This window comes from Eschrichtius robustus, chromosome 20, assembly GCF_028021215.1.
Source record: "Eschrichtius robustus isolate mEscRob2 chromosome 20, mEscRob2.pri, whole genome shotgun sequence".
Taxonomy (NCBI): Eukaryota; Metazoa; Chordata; class Mammalia; order Artiodactyla; family Eschrichtiidae; genus Eschrichtius; species Eschrichtius robustus.
This window is the reverse complement of record NC_090843.1, coordinates 50,788,050-50,808,018: the sequence shown is the minus strand read 5'-3', so window position 1 is coordinate 50,808,018 and position 19,969 is coordinate 50,788,050. Positions and strand designations below refer to the sequence as shown.

The window sequence follows — 19,969 nt, the reverse complement described above, 5'->3', positions numbered from 1 at the left end:
AACAATTTTATTTTTCTTGGCCACGTCACGTGGCATGCGGGATCTTAGGTCCCCGAATCGAACCCACGCCGCCTGCAGAGTCCTAACCATTGGACCGCCAGGGAATTCCCTGCTATCCCTATTTTAATATGAGGAAACAAGCACAGAGAGGTTAATTAACTTCTCAAGCTCACTCAGGTAAAGTGGTGAAGCTGGGATTTGAACCCAAGTGATCAGGATCAACCAGAATTCTGTGCCCATGAATTTTCAAGAATTTTAAGTGAGGTATTCAGACTTTAACAAGTTGTAAATGAATTCAAATGAATTTTTAAAATATTAAATGAGCTAAATATCCTAAAAAGGTACTATTAGTTTGCTCCTCCGGAAGAGGAGCTCTATAATAGGGATGATAAACAATGATCGTGATAAGCGACTTTCCGTGTGCTCGTTCCATGAATGACCTCATTTTAGTCAAGTATCTCCATTTTTCAGATGAGAACACTGAGACTTAAGAGCTTCCCGTGGTCTCCCGGCTAGTAATTAACAACTGTAGAGTTTGCGCTCTTATTCCCTGGGCTAGGCGCGGGTTCCACAAGGAAGCAGACAGTGTCTTCCAGCAAAACCGAAACCCGCACAGCTGCTCAATCGCCGGGGCAGCGTCCTTTCAAGCTCCGGGAGAAGCTCCCTGCGCACCCCGCCCACCCTTCGCCGGTTTTCGTCTGGAGCGCCCCTCGTGATTGGTCGCGATCACTGCCGTGGGCACGCCCACTCCTTGCGGGTTTCCGATTGGGGGAGGCCTACGCAGCTCCTCCCCTCGGCGGCAAGAGCGGTTGGAAGCGAGTATGGCGGCCCCCGGGGCCGCAGCTACAGACCTAGGTGCGGTGGCATTCGGGAGGGGGCTGCGGCTCGCGGATTGCGAGGGAGGAATGCGGGGGTGGGGACTGTGTTGTGCCAGAGGTCCCGCGGATGGGGGTTCGGGGTTCGTCTCAGGCAGGATCCCTTCAGACTAGGGTCCGGGCCCCTCGCCGGGGAATCCCTTTGAATGCGGGCTGAGAGGTTGAGTACAGGTTGCCGGGGCTCCTCCGCGTCGGGGGTGGGGCCGGCACCCGAGCCCACCTCTGGCGGCGCCTCAGTGGGTCCCCCCGTGTCCCCAGAGGTGGTTCGAGGCAAGCGCGCCGCCCTCTTCTTCGCCGCGGTGGTCATCGTGCTGGGGCTGCCGCTCTGGTGGAAGACCACGGAGACCTACCGGGCCCCATTGCCTTACTCCCAGATCAGTGGGCTGAATTCCCTGCAGGTAAGACCTCAGTGGTGGAGGACCAGGGGACAGCCCACCGGCAAGATGGAGACTCACTGGTGGCCCTGATGCTTCTTCCCGCAGCTCCGGCTCATGGTGCCGGTCACTGTCGTGTTTACCCAGGAATCAGTGCCATTGGACGACCAGGAAAAGCTGCCCTTCACCGTTGTGCATGAGAGAGAGATCCCTCTGAAGTGTGAGTTCCTGATCAGGGCTGCCTTTCTGGTCTGAGTTCAGTCCGCAGATAGGTTGGATAGGAGGAGCATGGGTATCCCGTAAAGGTGATTACAAACTTATTAAAAGGCCACTTTGAATGAACAGTGTGTTTGCTAAGAAAAAAAGCAGCTTTAAATTCAGTATTCGCCATTAAAGGGGCAGTTTTATTCATAAAACAGTTGTGCTACCTGATCAGAAGTAGGTGATGCTCATTACGGGATAGGGCAGGATGTGGGATGTAGTGGAATGAACACAGGGTTTGGAATCAATTTGGACTTACATACAGGCCTTATTCAGTTTAACGTTAAATAGTTTACGGAGTGTTAGGCACATAGGTATCAGGAATTTGGGGATGAATAAGAAATTGATATTGGTTTCAAGAAATTCATAGGTAGGGGAGAGAGACAAAGAAATCACAGAAGTGTATAAGTTTATAAGAAACAGAGATTGTACTTAAGAAAGAGACTATAACTGGAGGAAAGAAAGGTAGAGAAGGTTTTGAGGGCTGTAATTTTTAAGCCGGATTTTTTTTTAAAATTTATTTATTTATTTATATTTATTTTTGGCTGTGTTGGGTCTTCATTTCTGTGCGAGGGCTTTCTCCAGTTGCGGCGAGCGGGGGCCACTCTTCATCGCGGTGCGCGGGCCTCGCACCGTCGCGGCCTCTCCCGTTGCGGAGCACAGGCTCCAGACGCGCAGGCTCAGTAGTTGTGGCTCACGGGCTTAGTCGCTCCGCGGCATGTGGGATCTTCCGAGACCAGGGCTCGAACCCGTGTGCCCTGCATTGGCAGGCAGATTCTTAACCACTGCGCCACCAGGGAAGCCCTTAAGCCAGATTTTTAAAGGATGTGTAGGAATTCAAGTTAAATGAGGAGGAGAGGGAGGGATAACACTAGTTAGTAATAATGATAGCTAATATTAGTTGTTCATTATATGCCAGAAACTCAGTGAAACACTTTACACGTGTTGCCTCATTTAATCCTAACATTATGATCCCCATTTTAAGTCTCTTGTCTCTTTTATTATATACCAGCTCTCCCTACCCCATCCCAATATACTTGTTTTCATTGATTTGTTGGAGAGACCAGGTCATTTGTTTGATAGAACATCTCACATTCTGGATTTGGCAGATTTCTTCCTCCTGGTTTCATTTAACTTATTTCTCTAGTATCCATATTTCTTATAAACTGGTAGTTAGATCTAGAGGTTTGCTTAAAATCAGTTTTTTTTTTAAATTTTAAAAATTTTATTTATTTAATTTATAATTTGGCTGCATTGGGTCTTCGTTGCTGCGTACGGTCTTTCTCTAGTTGCAGCGAGCGGGGGCTACTCTTTGTTGTGGTGCAAGGGCTTCTCATTGCGGTGGCTTCTCTTTTTGCGGAGCACGGGTTCTAGGTACGCAGGCTTCAGTAGTTGCAGCGCGCGGGCTCAGTAGTTGCAGCGCATTGGCTCAGTAGCTGTGGCTCGAGGGCTCTAGAGCGCAGGCTCAGTAGTTGTGGCACACGGGCTTAGTTGCTCTGCAGCATGTGGGATCCTCCCGGACCAGGGCTTGAACCCGTGTCCCCTGAATTGGCAGGCGGATTCTTAAGCACTGCGCCACCAGGGAAGTCCTAAATTTATTTTTCGGCCGCACTTCGTGGCATGAAGGATCTTAGTTCCCCGACCAGGGATCGAACCCGTGCCCCCTGCAGTGGAAGCACAGAGTCCCAACCACTGGACTGCCAGGGAAGTCCCCAGGTTCAGGTTTTTTTTTTTTTTTTTTTAACATCTTTATTGGAGTATAATTGCTTTACAATGTTGTGTTAGTTTCTGCTGTATAACAAAGTGAATCAGCTATATGTATACATATATCCCCATATCCCCTCCCTCTTGCATCTCCCTCCCACCCTCCCTATCCCACCCCTCTAGGTGGTCACAAAGCACCGAGCTGATCTCCCTGTGCTATGCAGCTGCTGCCCACTAGCTATCTATTTTACATTTGGTAGTGTATATAGGCACATATATGCAATGGAATATTACTCAGCCATAAAAAGAAACGAAATTGAGTTATTTGTAGTGAGGTGGATGGACCTAGAGTCTGTCATACAGAGTGAAGTAAGTCAGAAAGAGAAAAACAAATAGTGGATGCCAGCACATATATATGGAATCTAAAAAAAAAAAAAGTGGTTCTGAACAACCTAGGGGCAGGACAGGAATAAAGACGCAGACGTAGAGAATGGACTTGAGGACATGGGGAGGGGGAAGGGTAAGCTGGGATGAAGTGAGAGAGTGACGTGGACATATATACACTACCCATGTTCAGTTTTTTTAGGCAAGAATACTTTCAGTTGGTGTGTTGTACTTCCTATCGTGCTATATCATGTAGTGGCCTGGTTGTTTCACTTTGGGTGATACAAAGATGATTATTTAGTTCAGATATTGTCAGCTTGATTTCTGTATTTTAGTTCTCTGTCAACCTTTCACCTGATGATTTAGCATCTGTTGATACTGGAATCCATTTCATTAGGTTGCAAAATGGCAATTTTTAAATTCTGCCATTTCTTCTGCATTCTTCTGGAATTCTGTAAAGAAGAACTTTCCCAATAAATTTTAGGTTCAGCTTGTCAAGTTCCAGGTGGCAAAAAAAATCCCTTTGGAATTGCCTTACATGTTTAGATTAACTTGGAGAGAATTGACATCCTGAGAATATTTAGTTTTTCCATCTAGGAGGCTTGTATGTGTTTCCATTTTATTCAGATCTTCTTTTATGTCATTGAGTAAAGTCCTGTGTTTTTTTTTTTCTTACAGTTTTGTACATGTATTCCTGGATATTTTTATATTCTTTATTGTTACTGCAATTGGGATTTTTAAAAATACTTGCTTTTTTAATTGGATATTGCTGGTATTTATTAGAAAGCTACCCATTCTTGCATTTTCTTATAATAGTTTTTTAGTTGGTTCTCTTTGATTCCCTTTGAAAATAATTATACTACTTCAAAAAGTGGCCATTTTGTCTCTTTCTTTCAAATATTCATGTTTCTCTTTTTTCACTTACTGCATTGGTCGGGAACTTCAGGAAGAACAGTGCTGAATAATAGAGGAGATAGCAGGCATCCTTGTTTTCGTGCTGATTTTAATGGAACTATAGTGTTTTGTCATTAAGTGTGCATCTTATTTTTATCAAGAATGTTCACTGAGTTTATTTTGAGACATCTATTGAAATGATCATATGGTTTTCCTCCTTTTACCTACTAATGTAATGAATATTGTAATAGATTTCCCTGTGGGAAGGGTACTTCAGGTTGAAGGTGCACAGCGAGAGGCAAGAGCTGGGCAGGTGGAAGAGGTGGAGTGTCATGTGTTTATATCATCCATGCAGAAATCATTAGAATTGGCTGTTGCTTCTTGGTATTTCTCTGCAAACAATCATCTTGCTCTCCTCGGACACTGGACAGCATTAGGGCTGGAAGGGCGGGCAGAGTCTGACACTTGCTTTTCTCATCATGCTTCTTTCTTTTCTCTAAGACAAATTGAAAATCAAATGCCGTTTCCAGAAGGCCTATCGGAGGGCTTTGGATCATGAGGAGGAGGCCCTGTCATTGGGCGGTATACAAGGTACTAGGAGGGGTGATCATTTTAACAGGAAGCCCTCTTTTTCCTTCTGATCTCTAAGTGTGTAGTTTCCATATCTTGTCCTTTTTTTTTTTTTTTTTTGTGCCTGTGCCGTGCGTCCTGCAAGGATCTCAGTTCCCTGACCGGGGATTGAACCTGGGCCACGGCAGTGAAAGCCCGGAATCCTAACCACTAGGCCACCAGGGAACTCCCTCCATAACTTGTCTTAACTCCAAAATCTCTCTGGGAAAGCTGGGAATGAGATACCTTTCTTTCAAATATTCATGTTTCTCTTTTTTCACTTACTGCATTGGTCGGGAACTTCAGGAAGAACAGTGCTGAATAATAGAGGAGATAGCAGGCGTCCTTGTTTTCGTGCTAATTTTAATGGAACTATAGTGTTTTGTCATTAAGTGTGCATCTTATTTTTATCAAGAATGTTCACTGAGTTTATTTTGAGACATCTATTGAAATGATCATATGGTTTTCCTCCTTTTACCTACTAATGTAGACCTTGTGTCTCAGCCTGGGCCACCAAGGGCCAAGCCTGGCCACAGTGTCAGCTGGGTGTGAGTGGGAGGTGGAGTGATGGGTTAGGCACCGTGTGGGAGCCAGAGGGAGAGGGGATGGTGTTTTCGCTCCTGGTACACCACCTGTTCTTGACCCCAGAGGCAGAAACCATGTTTGCTGAGCCATCGGAGCAAGCAGAGGGCTCCCTGACAGTGTACGTGATCTCTGAACACTCCTCACTTCTCCCTCAGGTAGGGTGAGCAGAGAGGCTGCGGACATGCCTTCTCCCTTCAGCTTGTCCTCTCCTAAGTCTCCTCCTTGCAGTATTGCTGCCCATTCCTTCCGTTTGCTACAGAAAACTCTCCTCAAGTATTTTTTAAAAAGAATGCAAATAGGGATTGTTTTCATTGACTCTGGGTCTTTCTAAATCCAAGGCTTGTATGTGGTTAAAGTTCCATTTTTTTTTTTTTTTTTAATAAATTTATTTATTTATTTATTTTGGCTGCATTGGGTCTTCGTAGCTGCGCGTGGGCTTTCTCTAGTTGCGGTGAGCGGGGGCTACTCTTCGTTGAGGTGCGCGGGCTTCTCATTGCAGTGGCTTCTCTTGTTGCGGAGCACGGACTCTAGAGCGCAGGCTCAGTAGTTGTGGCGCACAGGCTTAGTTGCTCTGCGGCATGTGGGATCTTCCCGGACCCGGGCTCGAACCCATGTTCCCTGCATTGGCAGGCGGATTCTTAACTAGTGCACTACCAGGGAAGTCCTAAAGTTCCAATTTAAAGTGGAAAAAAAATCAATAGGGTTAAAGAAGCTGGTTTGAATGGGCTGTGATGATAATATGAGCAATACATTGACCTTTTCAGTTTCTGAACAAAAGGCTTGGTGGGAGCTGTACCAGCTACCATTTTATTTTTTAATTTATAATGAAATATTTAATTATTACAAAAAGATGAAGGAAAATTTTAATAAACATCCATGTATCCACCCCCAGCTTGCAAACTATAATGCAGCCCTGTGCATCTCCATGATTATATCCCATTCCCTTGCAGCCAAAGGTGACCATAGTTTGTATGTATCATTTTCATATTTTTCTTTCAAGTTTTATCACATATATCTCTATAAACAATATGTTTAATTTTATATATTTTTGAACTTTATATAAATGCCGTAATGCAGCGCATGTTCTTCTCCAGTTTTCATTTTGCTTGACCTTTATGTTTGAATCATCTATGATAATATGTCTAGTTGAATCTAATGCATTCATTTAAAATTCTGTCTAATGTTTCATTGTATAAACATATCACAATTTATCCATTCTGTTGCTGACAGGCATTTGGATTGTCTCCAGTTTTATCCTATTACAAATAATGCTGCTGTGAAAATTCTTGTACTTGCCTCTTTGCCATTTGCCATTTACTTATATCAAACTTTCCAGTAGTTTGTTTATTCTTGCTCAGCATGCCGTCCCTTAGTTTCCAGCCCATGAAGATATAGCTGTTGCCTGCACTTATGTCAACTGGGAAGAAGAAGGGAACTGGAATGAATGAAAACACTCATATATACCCATAGCTCAGAAATGTTGACATAATAGTTCGCAATGAATCTAGAGAGAGGTGCAGGCCTGTTGGTCGGTGGCAAAAGGCCAGATTCTCAAAGACAGGAGCCAGAGTGCTCTTCTGCTTTCTTCCCTGAGCCGTGGGTATTCTGTCCCTTGCTTGCCCCTCATAGGACATGATGAGCTACATTGGGCCCAAGAGGATGGCAGTTGTGCGGGGGATAATGCACCGGGAGGCCTTTAACATCATTGGCCGCCGTGTAATCCAAGTAGCCCAGGCCATGTCTTTGACTGAGGACGTGCTTGCTGCAGCCTTGGCTGACCACCTCCCAGAGGACAAGTGGAGCTCTGATAAGAGGCGGCCTCTCAAGTCCAGCTTGGGTAGGGTGACCGGGCTGTGCCACGGGAAGGGAGAGGGAAGTGAATTATGTGGAGACAGTGGGGCAGGAGGGGACTCTGCATGCAAACGCTTCACTCCTTTCTTCTGTGGTTTCATCTTTTTCTTAAAGCACTCAGTGTTCCTCATCCCAGTTTTATCCTCCCTTTGCATCCATGATGGCAACCAGCCCCATTTCAGAGGAGAACCAAGTTCAGCTCAGCCAGGGGTACAGGCTGCCTTTGATCCACAGATGCCTCTGGCTTCCCTGACTCCTGTTTTTATAGGCTATGAAATCACCTTCAGTTTACTCAACCCTGACCCCAAGTCCCATGACGTCCACTGGGACATCGAGGGGGCTGTCCAGCGCCACGTGCAGCCCTTCCTGAATGCCCTCAGGGCTGTGGGCAACTTCTCTGTGGACTCTCAGGTGAGACTGGGAGCAAGTTGAGGAGCCCTTTTCCCGGCTGCACCATCCTTTTCCAAGTCCCTCCATGTTTGGCATTTACAGGTGTAGTCTGTTCTTCCAGCTCTTTGAGCTTGCTGATTTGCCAGGAAATTCCTGTGTATGTATATGGTTCTGGGGTCTACTTTCCCTCCTTGGTGTCCAGCTTGGGGAGTTTTGTCAATGCTTGTTAAAAAAGTAACTTCTTTATGGCTCCCTCTGGAACTGTATTCACCAGTTGTGCCATCCTAAAAATTTATTAAAAAACAAACAAAAAAACTTCCTGAAATATGTTAATGTAGTAACAATAAAGATGTGATGAATGTAGTCTTCTGAATTACACAGTATCCTTTTAGGGAAAAGGTGGGAGAAGTTTTTATCAGGTCTTGGTAGTGGGAGAAATTACTTCTGAATAACTGATTTGATTTGATCTTGTGGACACTGAATTATGCTATTCTTTGTTTAGGCTGTGAGAAAGCCTGGTAAAATAATTTGGTGTTCAAAACATGGATTTAGTGTGTTAACTTTACCCTTAGCTTTGTTATTTTTTTCCCTACTCCTGTTTTCTCTCAGCCTTGATTTTTGTCTCTTATATTTTGCCCTGCCTAATGGTTATCTTTTTAAGGCACCTTAAATCTTTTGGGGGGACAAATTGGAATATAGCTCAGTAGACAAATAGCATGCTCCCTCTTTGCTCTACAGATCCTTTACTACGCAGTGTTGGGGGTAAACCCCCGCTTTGACCCAGCTTCCTCCAGCTATTATTTGGCCGCACACAGCCTCCCCCATGTCATCAACCCAGTGGAGTCCCGGCTGGGTGAGCTCCTGATGATGAGGGTCTTTCTGCCAGGCCGGGGAAGGACCCTGAAGGCTCAGCCTGGGGTGGGAGGCGGGTTGTATATAGCGATGGCTCCCGGGTTGGGTTGGTCCAAGGACGTTGAGGAGGTGCTGGGCATTTAGGCTCCTTTTTCACAATAGTCTGTTGACATCTCCATCTCCACACTGTCACATCCAAAAGCATTGACTAAACATTCCCAGCACTTTTTATAAACAAATGGATAGGCTGTGTCTCCCTCCCTGCAAGCCATCCAGGAAAAATATGGCCACACGTGTAGGAAAGACAACAGCAGAAGTACATGAAGGCAGAATTTGAATTGACAGTTCTGCTGATTGAGGCTGAAGAACCTTGAAGCTGGGGTTCCAGTTTTTCATTTTGGCGCTGGTACCTCAGAAAAGTAGGTAGTACAGTACAGTAGAACTGTAATAGACCCAAACCAAAGGGAGTATATCACTAGTTGTGGAATTTTAGGCACCAGGGTTAGGCCAGTGTGGACCAAGGGGTACTGGTGGGGCAGCACATGAGGCCTTGGCGAATTCCTCCTCCTCCCCTCCCTCCCTTCTTCCCTCCCTTCTTCCCTCCTTCCCTCCCTTCTTTCCTACAAGGTCCAAGGGACTGCTTTATGGCACTGCCGAAAAAGGTGGGAGGCTGTTGGAGGAGAGGCGATTTGGGGGCAGTTTGAGGCTGAGGGCTGCACTTCATGTATGTGGCACGTCTCGGGAGAATGCTGAGGTTCTTTACCACAGAAACCCAGGCCTGGAGGATATCCTAGTGATTATCAGTTGGGGAAAATGAGGCCCAGAGTGAGTGACCAGCAAGTTAGAGGCTTACCTGGACCTAAGATCTAGACCCAACGTGTTTGGTGTGCTGACTCCCCTTCTCTTTGTGCCACAGGATCCAGCGCTGCCTCCCTTTACCCTGTGCTCAACTTTCTACTGTATGTTCCTGAGCTTGCCCACTCCCCCCTGTACATTCAGGACAAGGATGGGGCTCCAGTGGCCACCAACGCCTTCCACAGTCCCCGCTGGGGTGGCATTATGGTATGGTCACACCACGGAGACCCCAGAGCCCAAACGTCAGGGATGTTCCTTGAGACTGTTACTTCTGTTGTTCCTCTGGTGTCCTCTGTGGCCCAGCCTGGGTTGGGGGGTGGTGGTGAGGTGCTGTGAGCTCGTGTGCCCCCCCACCCCGCACCAGCCCCACTGCTTCTTATTTCCATCAGTGTTTATATAGTAGGACCCTTTTGCACTTGCAGTTTGCGCTGACTTAGGACTATTCTGTGTATAACTTAGATCTTGGCCCTGTTTGTGGGAGTCTTAACAAGGTTGGGAATGTTGTCTCCCCTGTTAGATTGGAGTTTCTCATGGGTAGGAACTGTAAAGTGGAATAAACATTATTTCTTTAACAAGATTTTTGAGGGAGTAGAGGAGATAATTTATATAAAGCTCCTAATAGCAGGTATTCCAAAAACATTAGGTTTGTAATTTTTAAAGAGCACAGAGTATGTCTTCCTTTCCTCTCATGGCCTCCAGAGTGTCTAGGGCAGAGCTGTGCACGGTCCTGGCGTGATGTTGAGGCACGCTTATTTCCCCCTGCAGGTATACAATGTGGACCCCAAAGCCTACAATGGCTCGGAGCTGCCGGTGAGAGTCAAGGTGGACATGGTGCGGGTGATGGAGGTGTTCCTGGCTCAGTTGCGGTGAGGTCCTGGGGGATCCACTTGGGGGCGAGGCCACTGAGACTGACCACAGTCTCCTGGGCTGACTGCAGTTAACCCTCACTTGGCAGGGATACCTTGGCTGTGCCTGGAGCCCCAAGGAAACCAAGAAAGGTTTCCAAGGATCACTTCATCCTTCTCTTAAGAAAGACTAGTTGTTGACAAAAAGTGTTTTAGGAAAAATAGGCTCATGAATGTCAGGTCCATAGGCTGTGATTAGGGATGCTTAAGAAAATAGCTGTTAATTCTTGTGCGAACGGATCTATTGATAGTGGCCTCCTGATGCCCTGTGTTGAGTATTCTGAGGCTGTGTCTGGGCTCATCAGGAAAGAGGATTCTGATTGATTAGCAATGTCTGCCATGGTGCAGGAATAGAGAGGCACAGCACGAATGCCTTGTCAGAGGTGGTCCTGGATCATCCCTTAACTAAGGCTCAGGGGCCCCATTTGTCCAAAGAGAGGGTAGACAGGGTGAGGGGATTAAACTAGTTGGTGTTAATTAGAAATATTTTAGCCATGGAACCTTTTTTCACACGAGATCTTAGAATATAGAAACAATATAGAAACAGGTAAAAGTGAAAAACCACTGGTTAAAGTGGGGCTTGGGGCTCTGTGTTACTTAGTGTTGCTGCTCACCCCCTAAGACGCTAAGGCACTTCCTGCAACCCCTGTGGTTCTGGGTGAGATCGAAAATCCTAATAGTTATTCTAGGAATCCTAACCATCTTCTCCCACCTTCTGCCCCTTTGACCTTCTTTGCTGTTCCTACAGGCTGCTCTTTGGGATTGCTCAGCCCCAGATGCCTCCAAAATGCCTGTTTTCAGGGTCTAAGAGTGAAGGGATAATGAGCTGGGAGCTGGACCGGCTGCTCTGGGCTCGGTCAGTGGAGAACCTGGCCACAGCCACCACCACTCTCACTTCCCTGGCCCAGCTTCTGGGCAAGATCAGCAACATTGTCATCAAGGACGACGTGGCATCTGAGGTAAGCAGGCAGGGGACGGATTCTGTGGCCTAGGCCTGGAGTGGCCAGCAGGGCCCAGGGTGTGGTGAAACCAGAGAGCCATTTGAGGTCCAGAGGATGTGTGGGCATGCCATCCTTGAGTGCCCAGGCTTCCTCTAGAGGTCAGTGCCAGCTCCCCAGTAAGGAGTCTAAGTGCGGGTGTGCGGTGTTAAGCAGGCACTAAGAAGATACCCCCTAGCCCTTTTATACCAGCCTCCATATATCCTGGGCGAACTCCAGGCAACCTGCCTGGTAGACGGAAGACACAGTGAGGCCCTCTCCCACCCTCCCCACCAACCGATGCCTAGGACTTTTTGGTAACCCCCTGCCCCCTTCCTAGGTGTACAGGGCTGTAGCTGCAGTCCAGAAGGCAGCGGAGGAGTTGGCCTCTGGGCACCTGGCCTCTGCCTTCGTTGCCAGCCAGGAAGCTGTGACATCCTCAGAGCGTGCCTTTTTTGATCCCTCACTCCTCCATCTCCTCTATTTCCCTGATGACCAGAAGTTTGCCATCTACATCCCACTCTTCCTGCCTATGGGTGTGCCCATCCTCTTGTCCCTGTTCAAGATCTTCCTGGAGACTCGCAAGTCCTGGAAAAAGCCTGAGAAGATAGACTGAGCAGGGCAGCATCACAGTAGGAAGCCTTTCTTTCCAGCCAGGAGGGGAGGTGTTAGATTGAGAGGCACATAATGGGGCCTGCCACAAATGACTTGTCTCCAGCCTGCTCTGTTGCCACTCCAGCAGTCAAAGTATAACACTCCTTCCCATTCTTCTGACTCAGGTCCCTCCCACTCTTCATCCCCCCACCCCCCCATCCTCAAAAGACACATCATCTGGGCCTCCTTACCTGGCCTGAACTTGAAGGCCCTTTTCTATCTCCCTCTGGAGCAGGGGCAGCTTGTGCTTCTGCCCTGTTCCTCACAGTCCTCTTGCACTGAGAGGGAGCATTAGGGGAAAGCCCTGGGTTGGATTCTAGGGCCCTTCCCTCCACGCTTCTCTCTAACCCCTCAGGGAGAGCCCTAGCACTGCTCTCATAGAAGGGGCCAAGCACCTGTCACCTCTGGGACCTTCTCCTTTACTCCCCTCCCTCCTGGCTGGCTACACCTGTTGGGTGCAGCCTGATGCTGGGTGTGGCAGAGGTTCCCTTCACCCTTTCATAGAGGCAGTGTTGTGAGCGGGGAAAGTTCTGGACTTGGGATTAAACATGCCTGAATTCAGACCCTTGCTTCTGTACTTATCATCTGGGGAGCTTTGAATAAGCCACTTAATCCTCTCTGAGCCTCAGTTTTTCACTTGTTTAAATAGTACTAATGATACCTCCCCTACAAGGTGGTTGTGAGGATTAAATGTGATGAGCATGTGATAGTGTCTGGCATATTCTAGGCTCTCAAGAAACATTGGTTGAATGTGAATTGGAATGATATGAAGTGTGAGCATACCTTTCATTCTTCATTCGTATGTAAGTAATGGTTTCCTGGTGTCTGTCCTCCTGGGCTCACTGGTCCATTTTGCTTCCACCTGGCCATGTGCCCTTCTTGCCTCGATGTCCTGGAGGGCCCTGTGGTGGCTGGACATTGTAGGCTGTTGTCCTCCGGTATGTCCTGGGTTGTCTAGCAGGGGGTCTGGGAGAGAATAGCTTGTAACAGTGTAAGCCCTCAGATACTGATTCATAAATTCAAAAAAAGAACATACAGTTGACCCTTGAACAACATCGGGGGTGGGGTGCCCACCCTCTGTGCATTCAAAAATCAGAGTATAATTTATATTTGTCTCTGTTGATCTGCAGTTCCATATCCAGAGATTCAGCCAACCTCCCATCGTGTAGTACTGTAGTATTTTCTATTGAAAAAAATCCGCAAATAGGTGGTCCCACGCACTTCAAACCCATGTTGTTCAAGGGTCAACTGTATTGAGCACAGGCTGCACGGGGCACTGTGCTAGGTAGGTGCTGGGTATTATAGAGAACAAAGACAGGATCTCCACTTTCACCGAACTGGTCTTTTAGGAGGCGGAGTCAGTGAGCAAATGAAACTAATTTCAGATAATGCATTGGAAAGAAAAAACAGGCTGATCAGATGGTGACTGGGCGTGTTTGAGAGGGTCTCTGAGCAGATGACATTTGAGCTGAGACCAGAAGGGCAAGAGGAGGCCATCTGGGGGAAGAGCATCCCAGGCAAAGACCCTGAGGCGGGAACTCGCTTGCGGGGCAGAGGGAGGGGGCGAGTGGCTAGAGCACAGCGAGTAAGAAGGAGAAGGTAGCCAAGACCCCTTAAAATCCCTATCGAAAAAATGAAAGAAGCCCAGGGCGGGCCGCCTCCCTGCCCCGGGTGAGTAGCCCAGGTGGGCGGGCGGTGGGCGGGGCCAGTACCGGGCCCACCCTGGGGGCGGGGCGGTACCTGGGGCCCCTGCCCGGCCGGGGGCGGGGCTGCGGACGCTCCCCCTTCCCTCGGCTCCAGCCGGCGCAGGCAGCCGCCGCGGCAGCGAGCTAGCTGCGGCCCCGCGAGGCCATGAAGGTGAAGAAGGGCGGCGGCGGGGCCGGGACGGGGGTGGAGCCCGCTCCAGGGGCCTCGGGCCGGAGCTTGGAGACCAAGCCGGAGCTGCAGGCGGAATCCGAATCCGGGTCCGAGTCGGAGCCGGAGGCAGGCCCGGGGCCCAGGCCGGGGCCGCTGCAGAGGAAGCAGCCGATCGGGCCGGAGGACGTGCTGGGGCTGCAGCGGATCACGGGCGGTGAGCACCCGCGAGGGAGCGCCACCCGCGGGCGGGAGCGAGAGAGCACGAGAGGGGGCCCTCGAGGCGCGCGGAGCCCGGGCCCCCGCCCCCTTTCCCGCCCTCCCCCCGCCTCCCCTCCCCGACCAGAGTCCCCCTCCACGTCTGCCTCCAGGCCTGAGATCTCATGTTCCCCCTTCCCTTGATCTCTCTCTGCGCCCCTCTTGTCCCTTTAGAGATTTATTCCCACCCCACTCCTTCCTTTTTGAGGAGTCCATCCCCCTTTCCCAGGTGGAAGTGGAGCAACACCTGCAACTGTGACCCCTTCCCCACAGAGTCTTCAGAGCCCTTTGAAGATTTTCTCTGCAATAATGAGGAAGGGGGCTGAGTGCAGTCTACTCTCAGTCTCCTCCACCCTGGAGGCTAGGTGGAGGCTGAGTTACCAGGGTGGTATCAAAACCCTCAGTTCTCCCCGACCATTAATGCCTTCACCCTGGACACCCCAGGAAGTCTGGGGCCATCCCCCTCCCCAGGACAGGACCTGAGGAGGAAGCTTCGGTGGGTTGGCTCTGGGCGCTCTCAAGGGAGTGGGTTAATGCCCACCCTTAGCCTGGACTAGGGCCTGTCCTGTTTTGGGAGGCCAGGTCTCCACTGTGGTTGAATTTCTGAGCTGGACTGCCTAAGTTGAAGTTCCAACTTTGCCATGTAATTGACTGTGTGACCTTGGGCTAATAACTTCACCGCTCTGAGCATATTCATCTGTAAAACAGGGATAATGATACCTACCTTGCAGAGCTATTGTGAAAATAAATCCTCTGATTTTGCACCATGCCTGGCATGCTGTGCATGCCCTGTAAATAGGGATCTTTTATCAATAGTACTGAGGGCCCCACAGGACTGCTCATGGCTGCTGCCTAGAGGCAGACAACTGGGCATTCAGGGCAGGGGAGGGGGTCACCATAGGCAGGGAACAAGGGCTGGAAAGTCTCATGGCAGAGGCAGTGGCTGAGCCTCAAACAGAAGGTGTTTGGAGTGGCCTACTACCTTGGCCTCATTGATTAGTAACCCTGCCGCAGCTCCCTCTGAGAGAGCAACTCTTGGGGCTCCCCTGTGGGGGTAAGGGGCAGATGCTGGAGTGGACCTGAGCTCTGGAGGTGCAGGAGCAGCAGAGCCCAGGGCTCCCAAACAGAGCTGTGGAGGAGGCCATGATGGCAGGTCTAGGCCTGTGCGTCTGGGTCCCCGGGGGACCAGCATCTCCCGTCTCTCTGAGCCAGGCAGCAACCATTCTTGGCTAGGCCCCCAGAGCGCTGAGCTGCCTTACCCAAGCAGGCACTGGTAGAGGGAGGGGGCCTGGGCCAGTCCGATGTTGGTGCCAATTGGGCTGTAATTGGCAACAGCAGCATTTAGGATTCAGGTTAGCTTTGGGGCAGAACTTCCTGATAGGGTGTCTAACTTGTCCAGGTCCTAGGTAACTTTAGAGGTTATTTTGCAACTATGGGGGCTTCCAACCCATGTACAACCGTGTGTCTCTGAATTTGGAGGAAATTTATAGCCCTTAGAGATGCGGCATCTGCTGTAGATGAGCAGAGGAAGAGTCTTCACAGGAGCCCTTTCTTTTGTAGAAGTTGAGGACAGGGCTCCAGGACTCTCCCCACTGACACCCCTGCCTGGTCTCTTCTGACCCTAATCGCACAGGTCTGAGGTTTTTTGTTCCTGGATTACTCAGCCCTGAATCCAGCTTAGGAAGCTATTTGTGGCTGAGGGGAAGGGAGCAGTTGTGTTCTGAGCCCTCGGCCAGTCTGCCCCTTATCTGACCTGACCCTGGGTCCCAGGCCTCATCCTTCTCTAGCAGAGGGAGGGAGTGGAGGTGGTGTCCTGAGCCATGGGCCTCTCCTGTTCCTCACTTCCTCTAAGGACAGAGGAGTTGATAGGTTGAGTTTGTGGTAGAAAAGACTGAGGTCATACTGCAAGTTGTTCTCAAATGAGAGGAGAGGCTCCAGAAGTTAGAGAATGGGGGAAGAAGGAGGGCTTTATGGGGAGCTGGGAGTTGGGCAACTAGGATGCTGTTCCCAGTTCTGCCACATCCTCTCCTTATGCCCCGCACCTTCCTTCTACATCTTTGGATTAGTGCTTACTTTCTGTGAAAATAAGGTGTGTACAGGGTGAGGTAGGAGTTACCTACTTCCATTCCTCCTCCTCTCCTCTCACCACCATGGGCTGTGATGGGCAGGCCAGGGCTCAGACCCCTCCACAAGCCCTATGTAGTCCCTGCTGGACCCCAAGGTGCCAGGTGGCTACCAGGAGGGCTTCCTGGAGGGGGCTGCCCCAGGCTTGAGGGAGAGAGAATGACTTTACATTCACTTCCTCTTCCTGCCCCAGAGGAATAAGAGGTGGTCTAGGGGCCTGGAGGGTGATTTCCGGGCCTCTACGGGGAGGATGTGATGCTATGCAGGCTGACAGCACCAGAGCCCCCACTGCACCTCTGTGTTCCTTCCTATTCGCTGCCAGGGCCTCCTTGAGTGCTTGCAGTTGCTGCTGCAAGAGTGGTGAGGGTTGGATCAGGCCCTGCTATTTCTAAGCTTCCTCAAGCAGGGCCCACCACTATTCCTGGTTCCTCTTCTGGGCTCGAGGACTCCCCTTACCCCATGCACACCCCCGATGCACCTGCCACACCCTCTTACTGGCCTTGCCTGTACTCTTCTCTCTGGGGGTGGCTCAGCATCAAGGCTGGATGGATGACCTTTGAGGGGGTTCCTTCTGTTTGCTAAGACCTCCTGCTTGAAGATCAACAGGGATGGGAGCAAAGGTGGCTCCCTCCCCCCCCCCCCCAATATTCCAGGCTCTGGGCTTGAGTCAGCAGAGCTTTGGCTAAGCTGCTTAAGGGAGCTGGGTTTGTGTAAGCCTCTTATGGGGAGAGGAGGGGCCGGGGTGGGGGGTGAGGAGGGATAGGGAAGGGGTTGTTCGCTTGGCCCAGCACTACCCAGGTCAGAGAAACTCCTTGTTTGACACATCTAGATGTGTGCCAGGGGTGGCTATGGGGTGGGGGCGGGGGCATCCTCTCCTGAGGTAGAGCTGTGTCACCCCTGTTACAGTGAGGTTCCTAAAAGCAGGGCTCTATCTTCCCTCTCATGGTGGCGGGGGAAGGGCTCCCCATCAGATTAGAGACTCATTTGGTTAAACGTCACCGAGCCAGTCCTGGCAAAGCAGAGGCTGGAATAAGGGCCCTCAACCCCTGGGTGGGCGGCAAAGTGTTGGGGAGGTGGCCTTGTTCTCCACCCTGCCCCTCCCTGACCCCAGAGGCTACCAGGATGGAACCATTTGTCTCCCATTAGATCCCAATGGCAGAGCTATGTCTCCCGCACACTATGGGGGCTCCCCCAGGGTAGGGGCTCAATTCTCTCTTTCTGCAAGGCAGTGACCTTAGGGAGCAGGGAAGGTGGTAGCTAGTTCGGGGTTCCACTAAAGCTGAGTTGGCAGCAGGGGCTTCTGGGCAGGCCCCTTCCTTGCTCAGCCGCCCGTCTCCCGTAGACTACCTGTGCTCCCCTGAGGAGAATATCTACAAGATTGACTTCGTCAGGTTCAAGATTCGGGACATGGATTCAGGCACTGTTCTCTTTGAAATCAAGAAGCCCCCAGCCTCAGGTGAGTGGCTTGGGTGGGTCATCGACAGAGGGAGGTGGGCGAGGGCTGTGAAATGGGCTGCCCAGGGACTCCTCAGGCCACAGAGGAGTCAGAGCAGAGCTGGGATTTGCACCCAGGCCTTCTCAGGAGACACCAGGCAAGGGGGCCTCTGCCTGGGGCTGGGCCTCTTCTTTTCCTTCCCATGTGCTCCTGGGGTTGGACATCTTGGGAAGACAATCCTGCCTCTTCAGTCCCTGCCAGCCTGCCCCCTGCAGGCCCCCTTGGGAACTGCAGCCCCAGAGGCCCCAGGTCTTTTTGTCTCTTGCGGCTTAGGGAATCTCAGTTGAAATTGGTGACCCGCTGACCAGTTGGAAGCAATTGGAAGCATTCAGCCAGTGGTCTGAACCCTCAATATACATCAGGATCTCCTGAGGAGTTTTGAAAAATTCAGACAGATGAGGGCCCTGGGGTGAAAGCCCGGGTGGGCATGGGCCCCAGCCTGAAGCCCACTGAGCCCTAGCTGGGGTGCATTACAGAGCGGTTGCCCATCAACCCACGGGACCTGGACCCCAATGCTGGGCGCTTTGTCCGCTACCAGTTTACGCCTGCCTTCCTCCGCCTGAGGCAGGTGGGAGCCACGTGAGTCACTGGGCCGGGGTGAGGGCTAGGGGTGGGGGCTGAGGTGCGGGTGAGGGTGGTAGGGAGTCCTTCCCGAGTCCCAGCTCAGCCCCGCCCCCTTCTCTCACTCAGCGTGGAGTTCACAGTGGGAGACAAGCCTGTCAACAACTTCCGCATGATTGAGAGGCACTACTTCCGCAACCAGCTGCTCAAAAGCTTTGACTTCCACTTTGGCTTCTGCATCCCCAGCAGCAAGAACACCTGCGAGCACATCTATGATTTCCCCCCTCTCTCTGAGGAGCTGAGTGCGTGGGCAGGGCCCTGTGGGAGGGATGCAGGGGGACTCAGAGAGACCAAGTTGTGGGGAGTGTGGGTCTGAGCCCCTTTCTTCCCTCCCTGGGTCTCTTGTGTCTGGCCACCATTCGTGTGTCACCTGTAGGGAAACTGACGCTCAAAGAGGCTGGGGGAACTCTTTGTTCAGCTTGTCCGCGTCCCCTAGTCCTGAAGCCCCTGCAGTGGCCTGGCTCAGGCTTCTGACCTTTGCCCCAACTGGCTGGGTCTCTCTTGCAGTCAACGAGATGATCCGTCACCCATATGAAACACAGTCTGACAGCTTCTACTTCGTGGATGACCGGCTGGTGATGCACAACAAAGCAGACTATTCCTACAGCGGGACGCCCTGACCCCCAAACCACCCCCTACCCCAGGAGGGTCCTGGGCCCGCAGCCGTGACCACCCCAGCACTCACCTCTCAACCCCAGGTCTTCTGCCTGGGCAGTGCTCCAGAAGCCCTGAACCCTGAGTCAGTGTTGGGGGGGAGGGTGCCTGATGTCCCCCGTCCAAGTCTGTGCAGCCCATGGGGCCTGGCATGTGGGGTGGGGTGGTGGGGGGCTGTTTGCCTCCATAGCCAGGAAGACCTCCCATGGGAGGAGTAGCCAGGACTTCCGGACAGCCGAGCTGGGCCTCTTGGGCCCAAGTTTCAGAATAGTGTTCCCCTATCCAGGCTTTGACTAGGTCGGGGCAGGGACCCATTCCCTGTCCCCTGCCCACCACTGACAGGCCAGAGTTGTAAATTCACAGAGGAAGGTCCTTGTGGGGTCTAGCAGTCAAGCTTCCCAAGGGGGTCTGGGCCCTGACCGCAGCCCCGGCCTCTACCATCAGGGGCTGAGATCCGACCTGAGGTGTGGGAGGGACCTGCCCAGATTGCAGCCTGGGGTAGGGGCTGGACCAACTGTATATAGTTTTCAATAAACTCTCCTTTTCTGTTCTCTGGTTGTGGGCCAGCATGTGCGTGTGGTGGTGGCTGAGGGGGCCGTGATGTGGTCCCAGGGCCCTCCTGTTTCCTAACCCGCTGTAGCCTGACCCCACACCCGGCATCTAGAGTCAGCATTTAGTATGTGTTGCAGCTGGAAAGGGTTTTTCCTTTGATAAGGAAGGAGACCCAGGCCTTGAGAGGGGAAGCTTTGGCCAAAAGTCGTAGCCAGCCCTGAAGAACAGAGAGAGGCTGGGA

General features: G+C 50.9%; 1 protein-coding gene across 8 annotated transcripts; it reads left to right on the top strand.

The window, feature by feature from the left end:
- The first annotated feature begins 773 nt into the window (after nt 1-773).
- Nucleotides 774-19,726, top strand: LOC137754275 (protein unc-119 homolog A). 8 transcript variants are annotated; one of them, XM_068529798.1, is made up of 16 exons: nt 774-855; nt 1,134-1,273; nt 1,358-1,469; nt 4,994-5,083; nt 5,750-5,841; nt 7,316-7,523; nt 7,806-7,948; nt 8,666-8,780; nt 9,696-9,841; nt 10,400-10,500; nt 11,288-11,498; nt 12,898-12,973; nt 17,749-17,862; nt 18,378-18,480; nt 18,592-18,764; nt 19,030-19,726. In XM_068529798.1, the coding sequence occupies exons 1-16, from the start codon at nt 822-824 to the stop codon at nt 19,140-19,142; spliced, it is 1,971 nt and encodes a 656-aa protein (XP_068385899.1). In that variant the 5' UTR covers nt 774-821; the 3' UTR covers nt 19,143-19,726. The 8 variants fall into 8 exon arrangements, with proteins under 8 accessions (XP_068385899.1, XP_068385902.1, XP_068385900.1 ...); XM_068529801.1 differs by lacking the exons at nt 18,378-18,480; nt 18,592-18,764; nt 19,030-19,726 and adding an exon at nt 13,971-14,241; XM_068529799.1 differs by lacking the exons at nt 17,749-17,862; nt 18,378-18,480; nt 18,592-18,764; nt 19,030-19,726 and adding exons at nt 13,971-14,241; nt 14,512-14,732.
- The last annotated feature ends 243 nt before the right edge of the window (nt 19,727-19,969 follow it).